General features: G+C 45.2%; 1 protein-coding gene across 1 annotated transcript in view; it reads right to left on the minus strand.

Annotated features, from left to right (window-relative positions):
- LARS2 (leucyl-tRNA synthetase 2, mitochondrial) overlaps positions 1-20,336 on the minus strand; it is a 359,496-nt gene that overhangs the window by 59,597 nt on the left and 279,563 nt on the right. Inside the window, exon 16 of the mRNA XM_070728261.1 lies at positions 2,166-2,348. Coding sequence (XP_070584362.1) covers positions 2,166-2,348 — 183 coding nt within the window. The remainder of the gene's footprint in view (positions 1-2,165; positions 2,349-20,336) is intronic.

A 20,336-nucleotide genomic window follows, 5' to 3' on the forward strand; every position in this document is an offset into this window, starting at 1 on the left:
ACAGGGGCAGAAGTAGATTGTATTATACATTCATCTCCTTCAACTTCTTGTCCTTTTGATCCCTTCCCTTCCTTTCTTTATTCAATTCTTTCGCCTCTATTTCTGTCTTTTATTACAAATTTGGTGAATTGTTCTTTTTCAAAAGGGATCTTCCCAGAATGTTTAAGTACACTGTGGTACACCCTATTTTAAAAAAGCCCTCTCTAGATCCTTCAGTCAATGCTCACTATCACCCCATTTCACTTCTCCCCTTCCTATCAAACGTCCTGGAGAGAATAGCTCTATCCCAGTTGAGGCCATACTTGGACGCTGTAATTTCTATTCACTTTCAACCAGGGTTTCGAATAGGTCATTCTACTTAAATCATGTATTAAATGAAATCTTATTGGTGAAGGCTCAGCATCGAATATCAGTTTTAATTCTCTTTGATCTTTCTTTGACACTTTAGACCATCAGATTTTGGTAGCATGTTTGACGTCATTGGGAATAACAGGTAATGCCCTCTCTTGGTTTACATCATTTGTGACCTCTTGTTCTTTCTCAGTCATATTCCAAGGACTAACATCAAATATAGCCCCTGTTACAACTGGGGTTCCAGAATGCTCTATGTCCTCTTTTCATTATATACATTTCCTCTGGGTGCAATTATTTCGGATTTAGGGTTTCAACATCGTTCTTATGCTGATGATACCCAAATCTTTCAAAGTTTTAAACTATTAGATGCCATGATATGGAATTCTGTAACAACTTGTTTAACTAAAGTATTGCAATGGATGACTGATCATCAATTAAAACTGAATGTGGGCAAGACTAGGAAGTCTTGATCTTTCGGCCTGATCATCTGGCGGCTCCTCTTGAATATTCACCTATACATCTACAGGGCTGCTCGGTGGTCCAGGTCCTGGAACCTTGGAGTCTCATTGGATGATAGACTGTCTCTGCGCCCCTTCATTGGAGTGACAGCAAAGGCATGCAATTACCATCTTCTGAATATTTGGAGAATCTGCAAGTTCCTAACAGTTGAGACTACTCGCCTACTCATCCACGTTACATCATGTCTAGACTATTTTAATAGCTTATTGGTAAACTTGCCATCTTGCTCACTACACCCATTATCCCTGACCCAAAATAGTGCTGTCCGGGTGATTCTAAATCTTTGGGTGCTTCACAATCTTGCACTTATGCGCCCACTCCTCAAGAAGCCTTCCCTGGACCCAGCTGTTGTGAATAACTATCTTCCCCTTTTTAGGGAAGGTTGTCGAGAAGGTGGTGGTGCTCCAGCTCCAGTGGTCATTGGATGAAGCCAATTATCTGGGCCCTCAACAGTCTGGTTTCAGGCCCAGTTACAGCATGGAAACTTCTTTGGTCACACTGACAGATGATCTCTGGTAGATCTGGGATATGGGTCACTCCTCTATCCTGGTGCTTCTTGACCTCTCAGCGCCATTCGATACCATTGGCCATGGTATCCTTCTGTGCCGAATGGAGAGGTTGGGAAGGGGAGGCACCATTTTACGGTGCTTCTCCTCCTACCTTTCTGGTTGGTCAGAGTCAGAGTTGGCAGGGAATCAGAGGTTGATTCCTAGGTCCCTCCCTTGTGGGGTTCCTCAGGGGTTGATCTTTCCCCCCTTGCTGTTTAATATCTACATTAAACCACAGGGTGAAATCATTCAATGACTTGGGGTAAGTTACCATCAGTATGCTGATGATACTCATCTACACATCTCCACCCCCTGTCAACTCAGTGAAGCAGCGGAAGTAAGATACCGGTGTCTGAAGGCTGTTAAGGTTTGGATGAGTGTTAACAGGCTCAGACTCAACCCTGACAAGATGGAGTGGCTGTGGGTTCTGCCTCCCAAGGACAGTCCCATCTGTCTGTCCATTACCCGGGGGGGACAAGCTTCTGTCTCCCTCAGAGAGCGTCCATCACTTGGGTGTCCCCTTTGATCCACAACTGAGTGTAGAACACTATCTCTCAGCTGTGTAGGGTGAGACATTTGCCCAGGTTCACCTGGTGCACCAGTTGCGGCCCTATTTGGACTGGGAGTCTTTCCTCACAGTCACTCTTGCCCTTATCACCTCAAGGTTCGAATAAATAAAAGGCATTTTGCAACAAAAATACCAATTGACAGCATAACAATTTGGGTTTTGAGAAGGGTTCTTACTTTTTGCTTCCCACAAGATGTCCTGCTCTGGAGGGGCTGTAAACAGGATGTATAGCCGGACTGTATCAATTCCATACTTCTGAATTATATCTTCAGGTTCAATTCCATTGTACTTGGATTTGCTCATTTTATCCCACGACACCTGCACTTTCTCTTTGGTTTTTGCATGAATCGGTTCAGGACCTAAATATATACATCAAGAAAAATGTAAGATACAACGTCAGAAACATTTCACATTAAGAGCTGATTGATTTAAATCCTTTGCTGTACCCATGTTCAAAAATAAGGTCATCTTCAGTTAAGCAACTTATAGTCATACTGGCTGAACGTAAAGGAATGCTCCTCGTGTCTGGAGGAATTAAGTTTGGAAAGCTTTTGAATCAAAAATTGGATTGATTATTCTATTCTAGAAATTAAATTGGATAATGCTTGAAAGCTTTATACATAGAGATATTAATTTTTCTTGCTTCAAATTCAATAATGTGCAAAATTATTTTTTTGTACTAGGTGCGAAGATTATAATAATTTTAAAAATGTTTCTTGCTTATCATCACCACAGTCCATCTTTCCTGTGATGGGTGGCTCTCATATGAAATATACTACCCCATGTAATGGTTATCTAATGTCCCACTTACAGCAATTCACATCTGTTTCATTCCTTGAATATCAATTCCAAATCAGCTGTACCTTTATTGAGATATAAAAATCTCACAAATTTCACAATTTAGTAATGGTATTTGCAACACCTTGATCAACAATGGTAGATTATTATTGTGCATATCTATGGCAAAATGTTTGTACATGTGAGTTATGCTCCCCTTCAGAATCCAGGAAAGTAAGACTCCGATTCCATGTGAGTTAAAAGAATACTTTTAATAGATAAGAAGTGGTCACAACAGAAGTAAAGCAAGATCTGAAGGAAAAGGCATGCAAAACGTGTATACAAATGTCCCCAAACCTTCCCAGGTGCCCGCTTTCGCTCACCCATCCAATCCCCTATTTGGCGTCAGGTAGTGCATCTGCCGTTGGGCCTTCCACATGTGTGGCCATTGACCTTGAGCAGGCGATAACCATGTCCGTGGTGCATTGCTGTGCCAGGGAGAAAGTGGTGGGACTGGCCATCCCTTAAACTATTCAAAATTTCTCACAGGTAACTCCAGCTAACTCCCCCCCCAATGCCCCTATTCGTTTCCCCCTCCTATCATTACTATGGAAGCCAATGCAAGCAGGGATGTAGAGAGAAAAGGCAGAAGCTGACATTCAGGCTTCCTGCAACAGAGATATTAGTTCTACAAAAGAAAACACAAAACATAAAAATAACAACAATAGCAACTCAAGGCTTGTCAGGGAACTTCAGCAAAATGGGTCAATCAGATTTTGGTCTTTCATGTCCTTCTCCTTCAGCTATCGAGCGTGAGAAGCGGGGAAATGTTTCCAAGCTACTAAATATTGTAACGTCTCCCTATGACTCCTTGAATTTAAGATTTCCTTAATCTTGAAATGCTGCTCCCCCTCAATAAGCAAAGGAACAGGAGAGTCCATTGTGGTGGGTTGAAGGTCAGAAGTATGTTCCAGTTTTAAAAGACTGACCTGAAATATCAGGTGAATCCTTCTGAGAGTTTTCGGTAAATCCAGCTGCAATGCTACCAGATTGATAATGTTTATGATTGGGAAAGGTCCTACATATTTGGGGCCCAATTTCTTTGACTTCTGTGTTGTCTGAAAGAACTTAGTTGACAGGAAGATCCTGTCTCCCACTTGGTATTCCTTGGGCTTAACCCTTTTCTTGCCCACTTGAGTTTTGTGGGTCTGGAGAGCCTCATCAAGGGCTTTACGAGCCATGGGCCAATTTACTTGTAATTGATCAATCCATTCTTTTAATGAAAGGATTTGGGGCTCTTCCTGTGGTAGTTCGGAGATAGGCACAAAGTCTTGGCTGTAGATCAATTGGAATGGGGTGAAACCAGTGCTACTATGCACCAAGTTATTATAGGCCAGCTCTGCAAAAGTCACTCCAATTATCTTGCTGATAATTTATGTAGCACTGGAGATACTACTCTAGCGCAGAATTGGCCCTCTTCCATGCCCCATTTGTCTGTGGATGGTGGATGAGCTTAACCCCTGGGTGGACCTTACCAGGGAAAAGAACTGCTTCCAAAACCTGGACATGTGAATTGTACTCCCCGGTCAGAGATGATCTGCTCATCTCTGGAGCTGATACACATGTTGAATAAATAGTTTAGCCAGGACCTTCGCCAATGGAATCTTTGGGCACAGCACAAAGTGAACCTATTTGTAAAAAAAGATCAGTAATCACCCACTCTCAGTTTGACTATAAAGTCCATAAATATTTCTTTTCAGGATTTATCAGGCCTTACCATGGATTGCAAGAGGCCCTGAGATTTTTCCAGGGGCCTTATAGCTGAAGCGCAGATGGGGCAGCTAGCCCCATCAATGCCTTTCTTCAGCGAGGGCTACCAAAACTGTCTCCTCACTAAAAGTTTTCACAAACCCAAAGTGTCCTGCCACCTTGGAACCATGGGCCCTCTCCAATACACTCTCCCTCACAAGGGCTGGGACATATAGTTTGGATCCCACCCAGGCCAGATTATCCCCAAAAGTGCACTCCATCAAGTGGGGACTGGAACCATTCATCCATTTTTAAAGCTTCCACCATATGGGACTTAAGGTCCCTTGGAACCTCAGCTTGCCAGGATTTCTGTGCCCAGGTGACTACCAGGCACGCCAGTTGCTGGACGAATATGGGTATGATTACTTCCTGTCTGGCGCTGTTGTATTGGGGCAGCTTAGATAAACCATAAAGTCCCCTCCCGGGCAGGTAGCATAGCAAAAAGTTGAACTGGGCAAAGTGTTGCGACCGTTAGACCTGCTTGGGCGACAACTTCCTAGGGCCTCTAGTGCCTCTATGATCAGTCCATACTTCATGCTTATGATAAGTCCATACTTCAAAAGGATGTTTGGCCCCTTCAAGGAATTGCTTCCAGGTTAGCAAGACCCATTGAACAGCAAACACTTCCTTTTCCAAGAAAGCCCACCTCTTCTCAGTCTTGTTTAGTTTCTGGGAGGTGTAAGCACAAGGTTGCAAGTTTCCCTCTATTAGCCTTAAGCAGCACCACCAACACTGCTACATCACTGGCATCCACCTGAACTACAAATGGGACATCCAGATCAGAATGCTTGAGAATTGGCCCCACCGTAAAAAGCTTCTCAAAAGTGGTCTGACATTGCATTGACCATTCCACTGGCCATCCTAGCTTAAGTTTATCTTCACCTTTCATCTTTAGGAGGTTTGTAATCAGCAAAGTTATTTGCACGAAAGAGGGGATAAACTGCCGATAAAAATTTGTGAAACCCAAGAAACTCTGCAGCTGTTTAAGGGTACATGGCTCTTGCCTTCTTTGGATCCATCCCCCCCCCCTCATGTGATATGGGGTATCCCAGATAGTCAATTTTGCTCTGGTGAAAGTCTTAGACAGCTTGCATACAGTTTGGTTGTCCTGAGTTTCTCTAGTACTGACTGCACTAAGATCATGTGCTCTTCCATTATTTGTGTGTAAATAAGTATGTCATCAAGATAAGCCAAACCCCTTTGTATAGATGTTCATGAATCACCTCATTGATCAGTTGCATGAACACTGCTGCACCCCCTGTAGACCAAAGGATAGCACTCGGAATTGGAAACAACCCAGCGGGCCATTGAATGCGGTCTTCCACTCATCTCCTTTATAAGAGGCGTACTCCACTCTGTAGTAAGCCTCTTGTAAATCCAACTAATGAAAATTTTCCCCCTTGTGAGGTGGGCCAGCATGTCCTTCATGAGTGGACACAGAAGGCGTTCAGGTTCCGGTAGTCAACACACTTGCGCAAGGAGCCATCTTTCTTCTTTCCAAAGAGGATAATAGTAGCCATCCGTGGCCTAGCAGGCTGGATGAAACCCTGCTCTAGGTTTTTGTTGATAAAATGGCCTAGCTCATCTAGCTCTCGAGGAGTCAAAGAGTACATTTTTGGTTTAGGCAGTTTCCCTCCATGCTGAATTTCTATACTACAGTCCATAGCCCAGTGGGTTATGGACTAATACTGAAGGAAGGGTTGGCTTGGAAGGGAACCAAACTGTATGTGCCTGCCAGCCTGCGATTAGATATTCTCCAACGGAGTCATGACTCCAGACTAGGGGGCCACTTCAGGTTCCTGAAAACATTGCACCTGGTGCGGAGACAATTCTGGTGGCCCAGAATGAGAGCAGAAGTCGAAGGCTATGTGAAAAGTTGTGCCACCTGCGCCACCAGAAAGCATAGGCTTGGAAGGCCCCCTGGATTACTGCAGCAAGTAGCCAGACCTACTAGGCCCTGGGAAGAAATAGTGATGGACTTCATAGTGGAGAGCAAGGGAAACACTGTCATGTGGACTGTAATTGATTTATTCTCCAAATAAGCCCATTTCATCGCTTGTTTGGGGCTACCTACTGCCAGACACTTGGCGAAGTTATTCCTGAAACACATTTACAGGTTGCATGGAGTGCCCCGCAGGATCATATCAGATCGGGGGGTTCAATTCATTGCCAGATTCTGGAGAGAATTTGTTTGCACCATTGGTTCCAGCCAAGGACTTAGTTCTGTGTTCCAACCCTTCCACAAATGGAGCAGCAGAGAGAGCAAATGCCCTAGTGGAACAATACCTTAGATGTTATGTGAGTTACCAACAGAACGACTGGGCTGAATTGTTGCTTTTTGCAGAAGTAGCTTACAACAATTCTGTACACAGTAGCACGGGACTAACTCCTTTCCAGGTTACCAGTGGTTGAGATTTCGTTCCCATGCCAGAACTACCTACAGAACCTCCTTCGTCTGTCACGTTGGCGGAGTGGATGGAGAAACTGAAGAGAGGATGGGAGGACACCAAGAAGGCGCTGGTGGTGGCAGCGCAAGCCTACAAGAAGCAAGCAGATAAACACCGATCTCCCCAGCCCCCTTTTAGAGTGGGAGACAAAGTTTTCCTATCTACCAAGCAATGTTCTCTCTAATTTTTTTTCGGTGTGGGCGGAAAACTATAGTGTCTGAGCGGCAGTCCCCTTGGGACTGGGCGGCATAGAAATAAATAAATAAATAAATAAATAAATAAATAAATAAATAAATAAATAAATAAATAAATAAATAAATAAGAAAAAAACCCTTCTTTTTTATTAAAAGAAATCAATAATTTAAAAAAACCAAAATCCATTACTATTAAAACTATAACAACCAGCAAAACAAAAAACATAACTATTAATAAAAACAGATGAGGGCTGGGGGTTTTTTTCTCTGTTATTATTTATATATAATTTTCTTCTCAGTTATGATACGGCTGATGAAGAAATGAAAGGAACAATAATATCTTGATCTCAAAACTTTGGATATTTCATAACTTTAGTAGAATGGGAAAAAGATCTGGAACATAAACTATAAACTAATGCTAGCAACATCATACAAGGAAAACCTATATAAGATGTTTTACCATTGGCACCAAACCCCCTCCCCCGCACAAGTCAACAAAATGTATCCAAATGCTTCACTGCTATGTTGGAAATGTAAATGGGAAATAGGGACATATTACCACCTATAGTGGACTTGTCCAGTTGCAAAAAAGTTTTGGTGCAAAATCAAAAGTTATCTAGAGCAAATTTTAAAACCTGGATTTTTCCTCCTAATTATTGCAAGACAGAAATTCAAAGATAAATACGTGTTAGTGATCAGGTCTTGGAGGGCCTGGGGCATGCTCTGCCAAGTATCCTGAGAATCGCGAAGGCCTGCAGCCGTAGGGGTGAAAGTGGCTGCCTGCGCGTGTTGAGAGGAAGGATAATTAGGAGGCCAGCCTGTAGGTTGTCTCCCCAGGCTATAAGGGTCAGCCCTGGATGATGGCCAGGTCTGGGCTCCTCTTTCTGGGGACCAATCCCTCTCTGATGCTGAGGTCCCCATCCCCGGGTAGAACATAGGGGGAGATATAGAGGGATTGGTAGGCAATTGCTGGCTGGGGGGCAAAGCCGGCCCTGATGCTCTTTGCAAGGCCTCTAGTTGCTTTTCAAGCGCTCTGATGCGCTTCTCTGCATCCCTCAAGGAAGACCCCTGGGCTGACTTCGCCTTAGAGGCTTTTTCTTTGGGGGTACTGGGCTTGTTAGCGGTGGCCTCTTCCCCAACAGGTGGTGCCTGGTCTGCCATGCCCGGATTGGTAACTCACGATCACCGATTGCTGCTTGGAATACTAGTGCGTTCTCCACCGAGCTCCTTATTACCGCGGCAGCCTCCAGGAGAAACGAAAGTGAAAATGGGGGAATGAAACCCCTTCTGCGCCTGCGTGCCCAGTTTCGAGCCGGCGACCTCACAAACATGGCCGCCGGCCGGTTCCCATGGCAACTGGGCTTGATTGGGCGCGAGAGAAAAGTGGCTGCCGGGCGCTTACGGACCATCTCAAAATGGCCGCCGATTGTTGCCGCTGTGACCCCACCAAGATGGCCACCAGCCGGTTTCCTAGGCAACCGAATGCTTACTCCTGGAGGCGGGCGGGAAACCGACGATTCCCGCCCTCTGCGATCGCCCTGCGATGGTTTCTATTTTCTTTGAAGAGCCGATCCGCCGCTGCGAGCCGGCGACTGAGGGCGCGGATCCGCTCTCGCCTGCCTTCATGGGGGGGGGCGGGGGCGCCAGCCTCCCTTGCGGGCCGCTCTGTGCGAAGCGTTCCTCCAGGCCCGTGGTATGTTCGCCGAGGGAGGGACGGACCCCCCGAGGCGGCAACCACCTCCTCGTCCTCCGGGTGCCACCGCGGAGGTAGGCTACCCGGGCGCTCACTCCCAGACCCAGGATGGCAGTTCTGCAGAGTCTCCTCTGTCTGTGAGGGTCTTAAGCCGGGAGGAGCTGCAGGCAACTGGGTTAAACCCGCGGGAGGTTTTGAACCCAGGCCCGCCTGAGGTATTATTCCCCCAGCTGCACCTAAAGGAAAAAAAGAAAAAAGAGAGAAAAGAGAATTAGTATAATACAAGGATAAACAATCTAATAATAATAACTGTATAAGAGAAGTAACTCAGGAGAGTCCCTTTACTGAGACTGAGTTTTTTAGACTGGAGGGCTAAGGGGGAGGCGGTGCCTGCCTAGTAATTAATATTTAAATTAAAACTCAGTCCCTACCAATCAGACTGAAGAATAACCCATCTTGGACTCTCCTTGCAAGTGCATTGGAGAAATAGGGATACCTTGTCTTATGAATTTAATTGGTTCTGGGACGAGGTTTGTAAGGTGAAAAGTTTGTAAGACGAAACAATGTTTCCCATAGGAATCAATGAAAAAGCGATTAATGCGTGCAAGCCCAAAACTCACCCCTTTTGCCAGCTGAAGCGCCCGTTTTTCGCTGCTGGGATTCCCCTGAAGCTTCCCTCCATGGGAAACCCCACCTCCGGACTTCCCTGTTTTTGTGATGCTACGATTTCGCTGAGGCTCCCCTTGCTGGAAAACCCCACCTCTGGACTTCCGTTGCCAGGGAAGTGCCCATTTTTGCGCTGCTAGGATTCCCCTGCAGCATCGCAAAAACACAGAAGTCCGGAGGTGGTGTTTACCATGGAGGGGAGCCTCAGGGAAATCCCAGCAGTGCAAAAACAGGCGCTTCACTGGCAACAGAAGTCTGGAGGCGGGGCATCCCAGTGGCGGCGGCTTGGGTTTGTAAGGTGAAAATAGTCTGGAAGAAGAGGCAAAAAAATCTTAAACCCCGGGTTTGTATCTTGAAAAGTTTGTATGATGAGGGGTTTGTAAGATGAGGTATCACTGTATTTTGTTCCACATGCCAGGGGGTTAGCCACAGTCTGCAAAAGCCATGTAAGTTTCCACATAGGTCTCTTTGCCGCAGCACAATCTGGAGAACTGGCCACATAACTTTCAATGTTTTTCATCAAGGAAAGCCACCAAAACACTTCTTAATCAAGTGCAGGATTTTTACAAATCCAAAATGTCCTGCTGACTTAGAGTGTCTCTCAAGCTTGACACCACATATAATTTGGCTGTGACCCAAGTCAGTCCAACCTACGCATGTGCCCTGCCACCCATGCATGTGCATGCACCCCCTGTGGATGCTCCTCCCACATGCCTGCCCTGTATGCATGGGGTGTATGCAGGGGGGGCATGTATGCATATGCAGCGGACAGGTCACATATGGGGCGCACATGCTTTGCATTTTGAGGGTTTGGGCATCAGTCCAGAAAAAGTTAGCGATCACTGGTTTAGGGCAGTGATGGCGAACCTTTTTTCCCCTTGGGTGCTGAAAGCACATGTTCACATACTATTGCGCCCACACCCATAATGCCTGGGGAGGGCAAAAATTGCCTCCGCTGCCCCTCCCCAGAACCCCCTGGAGGCCAGAAACAGCCTGTTTCCAAACTTTTGGTGGGCCCAGTAGATCCGTTTTTATTACTCTCCATGCTCCAGAGGCTTCCCAGAAGCCTATGGATAGCAAAAATGCCCTCCCCCATGTCCCAGGAGGCCCCCTGGAAGCTAAAAATGCCCTCCCAGAACCTCCATGTGAGCCAAAAATCAGCTGGCTGGTGCACACATGCATGATGATGCTGAGCTAGGGCAACAGCTCATGTGCTGGCACATATGGCTCTGTGTGCCATCTGTGGCACCTATGCCATAGGTTCGCCATCACTGGTTTAGGAAATAGCCTGCAGAGTTTTCAGGGTTTCCAAATTTTTATGAGCCACCATTCCCGGCATTACCGGAACGGTCCGGGAGCGTGGGAACGCCTGTCAAAGGATTTGCCTTCTGCACATGCACAGAAGCCAAATCTCACACGAAGATACTCACATATGCAAGATTTCTGGCTTTTTTTTCCCTGCACATGCGCAGAAGCAAAAAAGGCTGAAAACCGACAAAAATAAGAAGGTAAGTGACCTACTCTGCCCTGAGCGGTGGCTCCGCCATGAGCGGCCTGCCCCTGCCCTGCCGCTCGTGGCAGCTCCGCCATGAGTGGCCTGTCCACCCACCCACTGGCCGCCCTGTTGTGAGCGCTGGCTCCACCGCAAGTGACCTGTCCACCTGCCTGCTCCATCCACCCGCCACTCATGTGGCGACCTCTAGACCTTTTAGTACTGTCTATCTGATCCTTGGAGCTGGTTTTTTTGCCCCCTCCATCAGGGTTGCCATGGTGCTGAGGTTGGGTCTGCTTGATTGGTATGCCATAGCTTGGTGCTCCTCCCCCTATGTCTGAGGCACATTATACTCCTGAGGTGTTTCTTACGCGTGGGAGAGAAGGAGTCACCCCATCTGCCAGCCCCCCAGTATTAGTCCAGGCAAGGTCAATCTACACTTCTGCCCCCAACACATACCAGCATTGTAGGGTACATGGGGCCTCGCATGAGATGCGGGTGTGATTGAGACCATCATTGAAGCAGTCAATTAGGATGTTTTTGGAACATATGGCCAACCTGTCAGCTCGAAACTCCACCGACTGTTGCTCTTGGGTGATGGTCTTTATCCGGATCCTAGCCTTGCATGCAGCTAGTGAATTCTTGAACCATTGGTGATGGGTGATGGTCATAGTTCTGCAATTGGGGGGCACTGTCATTGTGGAGGGAGATCATCTACTCCGCTACCATCCCACCCAGAGCCATGGTTACTCATCTTATCCAGGCTGCTGCCATCTCCAGTTTGGCCTCATACTCATGCATATACTTCCAGACTTGCACCAGAAAGAACCCCAACTATTCAGGGTCTCCATCATACTTAACACCCAAAGCTGCGACAGTCCATCCCCCTTGGCAGCTTGATAGCTGGGCAACCAGAGGCCACTGCATAGCAGAGTAAACTGACATAAAAAATGACATGACAAGGAAACTGCAATGTAATGTTCTCTTTATGGCAGCAAGGAACAGGCTGGCTGACAGCTTGACTCACTCTTCTTTGTGGCAACCCCTGAGATATTGGAACATGTTACCCCGGTCCTTCTTTCCATTAAATGAGACATACCCAATTCCAGCAACCGTTCTTTATATTTTAGCCTCTAATCTCCTAATCACCTTTATTGCTCTTCTCTGCACTCTTTCTAGAGTCTCAACATCTTTTTTACATGACGGTGACTAAAGTTGGATGTAGTATTCAAAGTATAGTCTTACTAAGGCATTATTAACACTTCAAGTGATCTTGATCCAATCCCTCTATTTATGCAGCCTAAAATGGTGCTGGATTTTTTTGCAGCTGTGGCACACTTCTGGCTCATATTTAAATGATTGTCCACTAGAACTCTAAGACTTCAAGTAACTCTCACAGTTACTACTATTGAGTGAAGTACACATATACTATACTTGTCGGTTTTTTTCTTGTGTAAATGTAGAACCTTACTTTTTTCATCTCTGAATTTCATTTTGTTGCATTTCATTGAAGCACAAGTGAATTACATCAACAGCATTCCTCTGGTCTACCAGTTTTGTCAGTTTGTCAAAGAATGCAATAAGATTTGTCTGGCATGATCTCTTTTTTTGACAAACTCATGTTGGCTTTTGATTATTACTTTGTTTGCCTTTATATGTTCACTAATTTGTTGCTTGATTACTTTTCCAGAATCTTCCCAGGTATTGAAGTCAGGCTGAATAGATTTGTAGTTTTCCCTTTCTTTTTTGAAGATGGGAACTACATCAGCTCTTTTCCAGTCCTCTGACGGTTCCCTGATGCTCCAGGATATAGTTCCATGGTTTTCAATCATGTTTGCCAGTTTCTTCAGAACCTTAGGGTGTAATCCATCTGGTCCTGGTCTAGAGTGGATAGGTGCTCTCTTACCAGTTTTTTACCTATTTTAGCTTGCATTCCTAATTTTTGTGTTGTTGTTTTTGATAGGTTGGACTTTTTTTCTCTTTGTGTAAAAATGGATACAAAAAATGAGTTAAGTAGTTCTGCTTTCTCTCTGTTGCTTGTTACCTTCTTGTCACTTTCTCCCACCAATAGACCAATCATTTCATTGATTTTTTGTTGTTTTAACATGTTGGAAAAAAGTTTTTTGCTGTTGTTATTTTTGACTTTTGTTGTAAGCCTTAGTTCACTTTGAGTCTTAGCTTTCCCCACTTCATCTTTGCAGGCTTAGGCTATTTGCTGAAATTCTGCCCTAGTTATGTGCCCCCCTTTCCACTTGCCTTTTTTGTCTTTCAATTTACCAGAGAGTTCTTTATGTAGCTATGCTGGTTTCTTTTGAGAGGTGCTATTTTTTCCCTTTAATGGTAATGTGCTAGACTGGGCTTTTATAATCTCATTTTCCAAAAAATTCTCAAGTTTCTTGAATTGTTTTCCCCTTGAGGATTATTATCCATGGAATCCTTCCCAAGCTCTAAATTTATTGAAATGAGTTCTCTTAAAGTCCTAGATTCTAGTTTTAGTTTGTTATATTGTTTCTTCTTGTATAATGTTTAATTCCAATATTACATGATTATTCCCTCCCCCAAGATTCATGTAACTTCAACACCTTCTATAATTTCATATCTGTTAGTCACAGTTAAGTCCAATATGACTGATCCCCTAGCTTCCTTCTTTGTTTTTGAAAACAAACTTATCTTCTAGATTTGTCAGGAATCTGTTTGATCTTCCACTTGATGCTTGGTTTGTCTCCCAGTTGATGTCAGAGTAGTTAAGATCCCCCATTACTATTATGATGTGCTTCCTACATATCTTAGTTAACTGGGGTGTATGGGGTGTTCAAGAAGGGAAAGCCCCTCTGGTGTAGAACATGTCGTGTCCTTTTATGGCAGCTCTCAGTGGAGCTTTTAGGGCAGCCTATTCACCTTTGGTCTTCACCTGTCACTCAGCTCTCAACTATGGCTTCTAGTAGTTGTAGCATGCACAACAGCGACATATTGGCAACTGCTTTGACAGGCTGATCAAACCAGGATTAGAGTAGCTATTGGGTCATTGGTGAGATAGGAACTTGTTTATCCCGAGGATATGAATACAGATTCTGGCAGATTGAGCGGATGAAACCTACTAGAGTAGGACAACAGTCATGAATATGCTCTCTGCAAGTGATGTGGTATGCTAAGAGCATGGCAAGACATGAAAGATGCTCTTGTCGATCATTGCACCTAGCACATCTCCAACTATCTTGACTTTTGTCCTGCTATTGAAGAAAGATGGAATCTGGGAAGAGAGAGTGAGCCTGACAATGTGTACCTCTCCCTCATTTTAATTCAATTCATGCACAAGTCTTGACATCCTCCCAATTCCTGTGAAAAGTCATGTGGTGATGGGCGAGCGATGAAGCAGTAGATGTGGATACACTGGGAGCTGTAGTCATGGACCTGCACACAGGCGATTCAGGTCTAATGGTTGTCTTTCTACTGACAAGCAAGAGCTGGATTCGGTGCCTACCTGAGTGACTGGGCAGCCTTCTTCAGGACCACACTGTTCTCCTCCATAGTAAGAGGAAGGGGCCAGGAAAGGTGCTCTAAACATTGTTGCTTTATAGAACCCTGTTCAGTTTGCCGCATTTGGAGGGGATTCCATTTCATGCAGTCAAGTAATAAAATCTCAAAGAAAACGTAAGATGACACCACTCACTATAGGCACAAGACAATCCCTTAGCAAATCGACCAGAAAGAAGAACAAACCTGGTCTCCAGAGAGCTCATAAGATTTAACATTGATATAGCGGCCTTGTGTGAAACTTGTCTAGCCAGCAAAGGCCAGCTCACAGAAACAGGAGGTGGTTACACATTCTTCTGGTGTGGACACAGCAATTACGAAGGTCTTGAATCTGGAGTTGGTTTTGCAGTTAAAAATCATCTTGTCTGCAAACTTGCCAGTCCCACTGCATTTCCCACTGCCAAGAAGAAAGCAAGCCACACTGATCAGTGCCTATGATGAACCTGGATGAAGTAAAGAACAGGTTTTGTGAAGATCTTGATCCCCTATTTTTATTTATGAAGCATACAGACAAGCTGATTCTACTCGGTGATTTTAACATGAGAGTAGGATCCAATCACTCTGTCTGGGATGGCGTCATTGGAAAAAATTGAATTGGTAAATGTAACAGCATTGGCCTATTACTATTGAAGACATGTGCAGCTCATGTGCAGATAATCACCTGCCCATTCGCAAAGATGTCCTGGATGCACTCATGCTCCAAACACTGGCATCTTTTTGATTATGTCATTGTGCAGAGGAAAGACAGATAGGATGTAAGGGTGACCAAGGCCATGCCGAGTGCTGACTGTTGGACTGACCATAGACTCATCATCTCCAAATTAAGCTTTCACATCAAGCCAAAGAGACATCCACAGGGAAACAAAGTTGTGATGAAATGGATCAATTTCAGTAAACTGAAAGCAGTTTCACTAGCAGAAGATCTTGACAACCCACTCTCAGAACTGCTATTTGAGGGACATTGTATACTCTTCTGTGCTAAATGTTCCAGGATCCTCACACAGGAAACAGCACGACTGGTTTGATGAAAATCAAGGCTCTACTTGCTGAAAAGCACCGCCTTCATCATGCTTATCAGAATGACCCATCATCAACAGCTAAGAAAAATGCCTTCAACAACACTTGCAGGATCGTACAGAGAAAGCTTTGCAAGATGCAGGACTCCTGGATGCAGGTGAAATTCAGAGGTTTGCTGATAGAAACAATATTAAACAATTCTATGAAGCCCTCAGCAAGCTCCCCTCTACTGGACACAGCTGGTGCAACTCTCATTACTGAGAAGACCCTGATTCTACAGTGTTGGGCTGAGCACTTCCAATCTGTATTGAACTGCCCATCTTCCATCGACAATGAGGCGATTGACAGAATGCCCAGATGAATATCAATCACAGCTTGGACACTCCACCATCAAAGACTGAAACCCTACAGGTCGTCAACCAGCTGTCCTTTGGCAATGCCCCAAGATTTGATGCGATACCAGCAGAGATCTATAAGGATGGTGGTGCAGTGCTTGTCAACAAACTCATTCAACTGTTCCAGTCTTTTGGTAATCCAGGAACCATTCCTCAGGATCTGAAAAATGTATCCATCATACACTTCTATAAGAGGAAAGGAAATCAACAAGTCTATGATAATCATAGAGGAATATCACTGCTTTCCATCGCTGGCAATATCATTGCATGAGTGTTGCTGAACTGCCTGACTGACCACCTGGAACAGGATATATTACCTGAAGCACAGTGCAGTTTCCACAAAAAGTGTGGCACTGTGGACATGATTTTTGCAGCCCAACAACTCCTGAGGTCAACTGCAGAATTGCCAAGGCAAGATCTGCATTTGGTAGACTAATTACCAATGTATGTAACCAACGTGGAATAAGTCTTGCCTCAAAGCTCAAAGTTTACCAAGCAATAGTGCTAACTACCGTGTTTTATGCCAGTGAGACTTGGACTGTATACAGAAGACGTGCTAGGCAATTGAACCCATTCCATATGACCTGCCTCTGTAGAATTCTGAGGATCAGGTCAGGCAGGATAAGGTGCCTGACACTAAAGTCCTCTTCAGAGCAGGCCTTTCATTAATTCCCACCCAGCTGATGAAAGTCCAGACATGCAGGCCAGGCCATGTTGCTAGGATGCCAGACCATCGCATCCCTAAACAGCTCCTCTATGGTGAGCTATCTAAAGGAAAAGAGATTGCATGGGGGCAAAAGAAGCATTACAAAGACATGTTGAAAGCCTTCTTCAAGTCCCTTGATATCGACACCATCTCCTGGGAAACCCTAGCACAAGATCAACCAACATAGTGCATGCTGATCCACAAGGCTGCCAAACATCTGAGGCGAGAAGAACATTAAGTAGAGAAGCGAACACTCCGCAAAACCAGCTGCAAATGCAAAATGCTGTGACAATGGTGCCCACACATGTCCACCCAACATGTGGCAGAACATTTCGTACCTGAAGAGGCCTTACCAGCCACTTACAGACACATCGTGTACAGCCCACAACCCATTAGATGTCAAGGTACTCCTCGAACATGATGGATGAACATCATCAGTTAACTAACTACCAAAAAGTTCGTTCGTTCATTCATTCATTCATTCATTCATTCATTGGATTTACCGTGTTTCCCCGATAGTAAGACAGTGTCTTACTTTCTTTTTACCCCCAAAAGCCCCACTAGGTCTTACTTTCGGGGTATGTCTTACATACCCCCCCACACCGTTTCCCGCCTCCACTCACCAAATTGACAGGGTGAAGTCGGGAAGACCCAGGGAAGGTTTCTTCGGCCGCCCAGCAGCTGATCTGCTCGGCAGCGCGGCAGCAGCCCTGGCGGCGGTTCCCTCCGCTTTGACGGCGCTGGTCCGCTCGCTCGTCCCCGCAACCGACCTGCTTCCCCGACACGCTTCTGGAGGGGAGGAGCCGCTCTGCGCAGTTGGGCAGCCCTGCCTGCCAGAAAGGAGGCGGGCGAAGGAGGCCGCAGCTCCGGCTGCCCGCTCGGCTCGCTTCTACAACTTCGGACCAGCGCCGTCCTTCGCCTCGCATTTCCGGGTTGGCGAGTCTGGATTGTTTTTCCTGTGAGCGCTGGTCCCCGCTAAGCCTTCTGCGCCTGACTCGGCGAGGCGAGAGGGAAGAAGGAGAAGCGCAAGTGGATGCGGAGCGCCCGGGAGGCATTTATCCGTCCTTCGCTCCGCATCCACTTGCGCTTCTCCTTCTTCCCTCTCGCCTCGCCGAGTCAGGCGCAGAAGGCTTAGCGGGGACCAGCGCTCGCAGGAAAAACAATCCAGGCTCGCCAACCCGGAAATGCGAGGCGAAGGACGGCGCTGGTCTGAAGTTGTAGAAGCGAGCCGAGCGGGCGGCCGGAGCTGCGCCCTCCTTCGCCCGCCTCCTTTCCGGCAGGCAGGGCTGCCCAACTGCGCAGAGCGGCTCCTCCCCTCCAGACCCGTGTCGGGGAAACGGGTTGGTTGCGGGGACGAGCAAGCGGACCAGCGCCGTCAAAGCGGAGGGAACCGCCGCCAGGGCGCCGGGAACTGCTCCAACGCCTCCCTCGCTTTTAGTACCGTGTTTCCCCGAAAGTAAGACATATGTCTTACTTTCGGGGTATGGCTTATATTAGCCGACCCCCCTGAAACCCCCCATATGTCTTACAATCGGGGGGGTCTTACTATCGGGGAAACACGGTATATGCCACCCCTCTCTAAGGACTCGGGGCGGCTTACAACATATAAAAAGAAACAATGGAATACAGTAGGCTAAATCCAATTAATTAAAACTAAGTAAACTAATCTAAAACCCCCAATTATATTAAAAACCAATCATATCCATTTAGACAACAACCATATATAACATTCCTCAGCCAGGGGGCTAAAGGTCTAATCTCCCCAAGCCTGGTGGCATAAATGAGTCTTAAGAGTCTTGAGGAAGGCGAGGAGGTTGGGGGCAGTGCAAATCTCTGAGGGGAGCTGATTCCAGAGGGCCGGGTCCCCCACAGGGAAGGCTCTTCTCCTAGGCCCCGCCAAATGGCATTGTCTAGTTGAGGGGACCTGGAGAAGGCCGACTCTCTGGGACCTATCCGGTCGTTGGGAATCATATGGCAAAAGGTGGTATCGCAAGTAATTGCAAGTATTCTGGTTGGTTGGCCTATAGTATACACCTATGGCAATGTCATCCCCTACCTTTTTATATTGTCCGAAATGCATTCAAGGCAGTTTTCATCATTGCTGTGCTCTATTTCTATAGAGATACAGTTATTCCTTATATATAGCGCAATTCCAACTCCCCTTTTTGGTCTGTTTCTTTTAAATAATTTAAATCCCTCTAGCTGTATGTTCTATTTGTAGGTTTCATCCATAATGGCAACAATATCATATCGTCCCTCATTTACTTGAATTTCTAATTCAGCATTTATTTTTCATTTTCTGTGCATTGATTTATAGACATTGAGTCCTTTGTGAGTAACCCTGTGTTTACTAAAAATAAATAACTTCAGAATTTTTTCCATCTTTAATATAACATACCAGCTATACAATTCAATTGAACAACAGATTTTTTAGCAGAAGAAATAAAAATAAAAACTTTACAATAAAGTTAGTTGCATAAGCACGCAAAACCAAACTATACATTTTGTTGAAACATTTTTTGATTTTATGACAGCATTCAGTTTTTTGGGGATAGGAGCCCATCAGCATGACACATCTTGCCTTGGGAATTTTTGCCCATTTTTCCTTGCAAATCTGTCAGATTGTAAGGGCATCTCTTCTGCACAGCCCTCTTCGGATCACCCCATACATTTTCAACTAGATTTGGGTCCAGGCTCTGGCTGGGTTTTTCCAAAACTTTGATGTACTTCTGGTGAATTCATTCTTTTATTGATTTAGGGGTATACTTTGGCTGGTTGACACATTGAAAGTGAAATCATCTCCAGCATTTTACTAGAGGCCTGAAGTTTTTGTGCCAAAATTAGCTGATGTTTGGAGCTATCCATAGTTCCTTCCACCTTCACTGAAACATCAGTTCCAATTGAAGAAAAGCAGACACAGAGCATAATGCTTCACTGTAGTATGGTGTATTTTTGGTGATGTGCAGTGCTGTTTTTGTGTCAAATGTACTTTTGGGAATTATGCCAAAAAGTTCAGGCTTGTCTCATCACACCATAATACATTTTTCACAGGCTTTTGTCAAAGATACTGAGGGTTTTCTCAAAATGTAGTTGAATTTTGATGTTTTTCTTGAAAGAAAAATCTTCTATTTTGCCACCACATCTCACAAACCAGACCTATGAAGAATAAGGTCTGTCACATGCAGTATACCTACTCACATTTACCCAAAATACCTGAAACTTCTTTAAAGTTGCTATAGGTCTCTTGACAGAATGTAGAATCAGTTTTCTTCTTGTTGTTTTCTCATCAATTTTGGAGGGAAATATTACTGTTGTACCATATTTTCTCCACTTGAAAAATAATAATAATAATAATAATAATAATAATAATAATAATAATAATACGCCTTGTTGTGGTAGTGGGGCTTGTGTGCTTCAATGAAGCTGAGAGCTGTGCCGGTGGTAGTGTAAACTACTGGGAGGTCCAACCTTGCCTGAGTGGTCAAAGCAGAGGAGCCAGACTAAATGTACCTAACCCATTTAAACTAATGGAGAGACAAAACAAAAAGAAGTCCATACTGGCTTGGTCGTCGCCCAGAATAAAAAGGACTGTGGTGGCTGCTGTGGAACCTGGGCAG

Source organism: Erythrolamprus reginae, chromosome Z (genome assembly GCF_031021105.1).
Source record: "Erythrolamprus reginae isolate rEryReg1 chromosome Z, rEryReg1.hap1, whole genome shotgun sequence".
Lineage (NCBI taxonomy): Eukaryota > Metazoa > Chordata > Lepidosauria > Squamata > Dipsadidae > Erythrolamprus > Erythrolamprus reginae.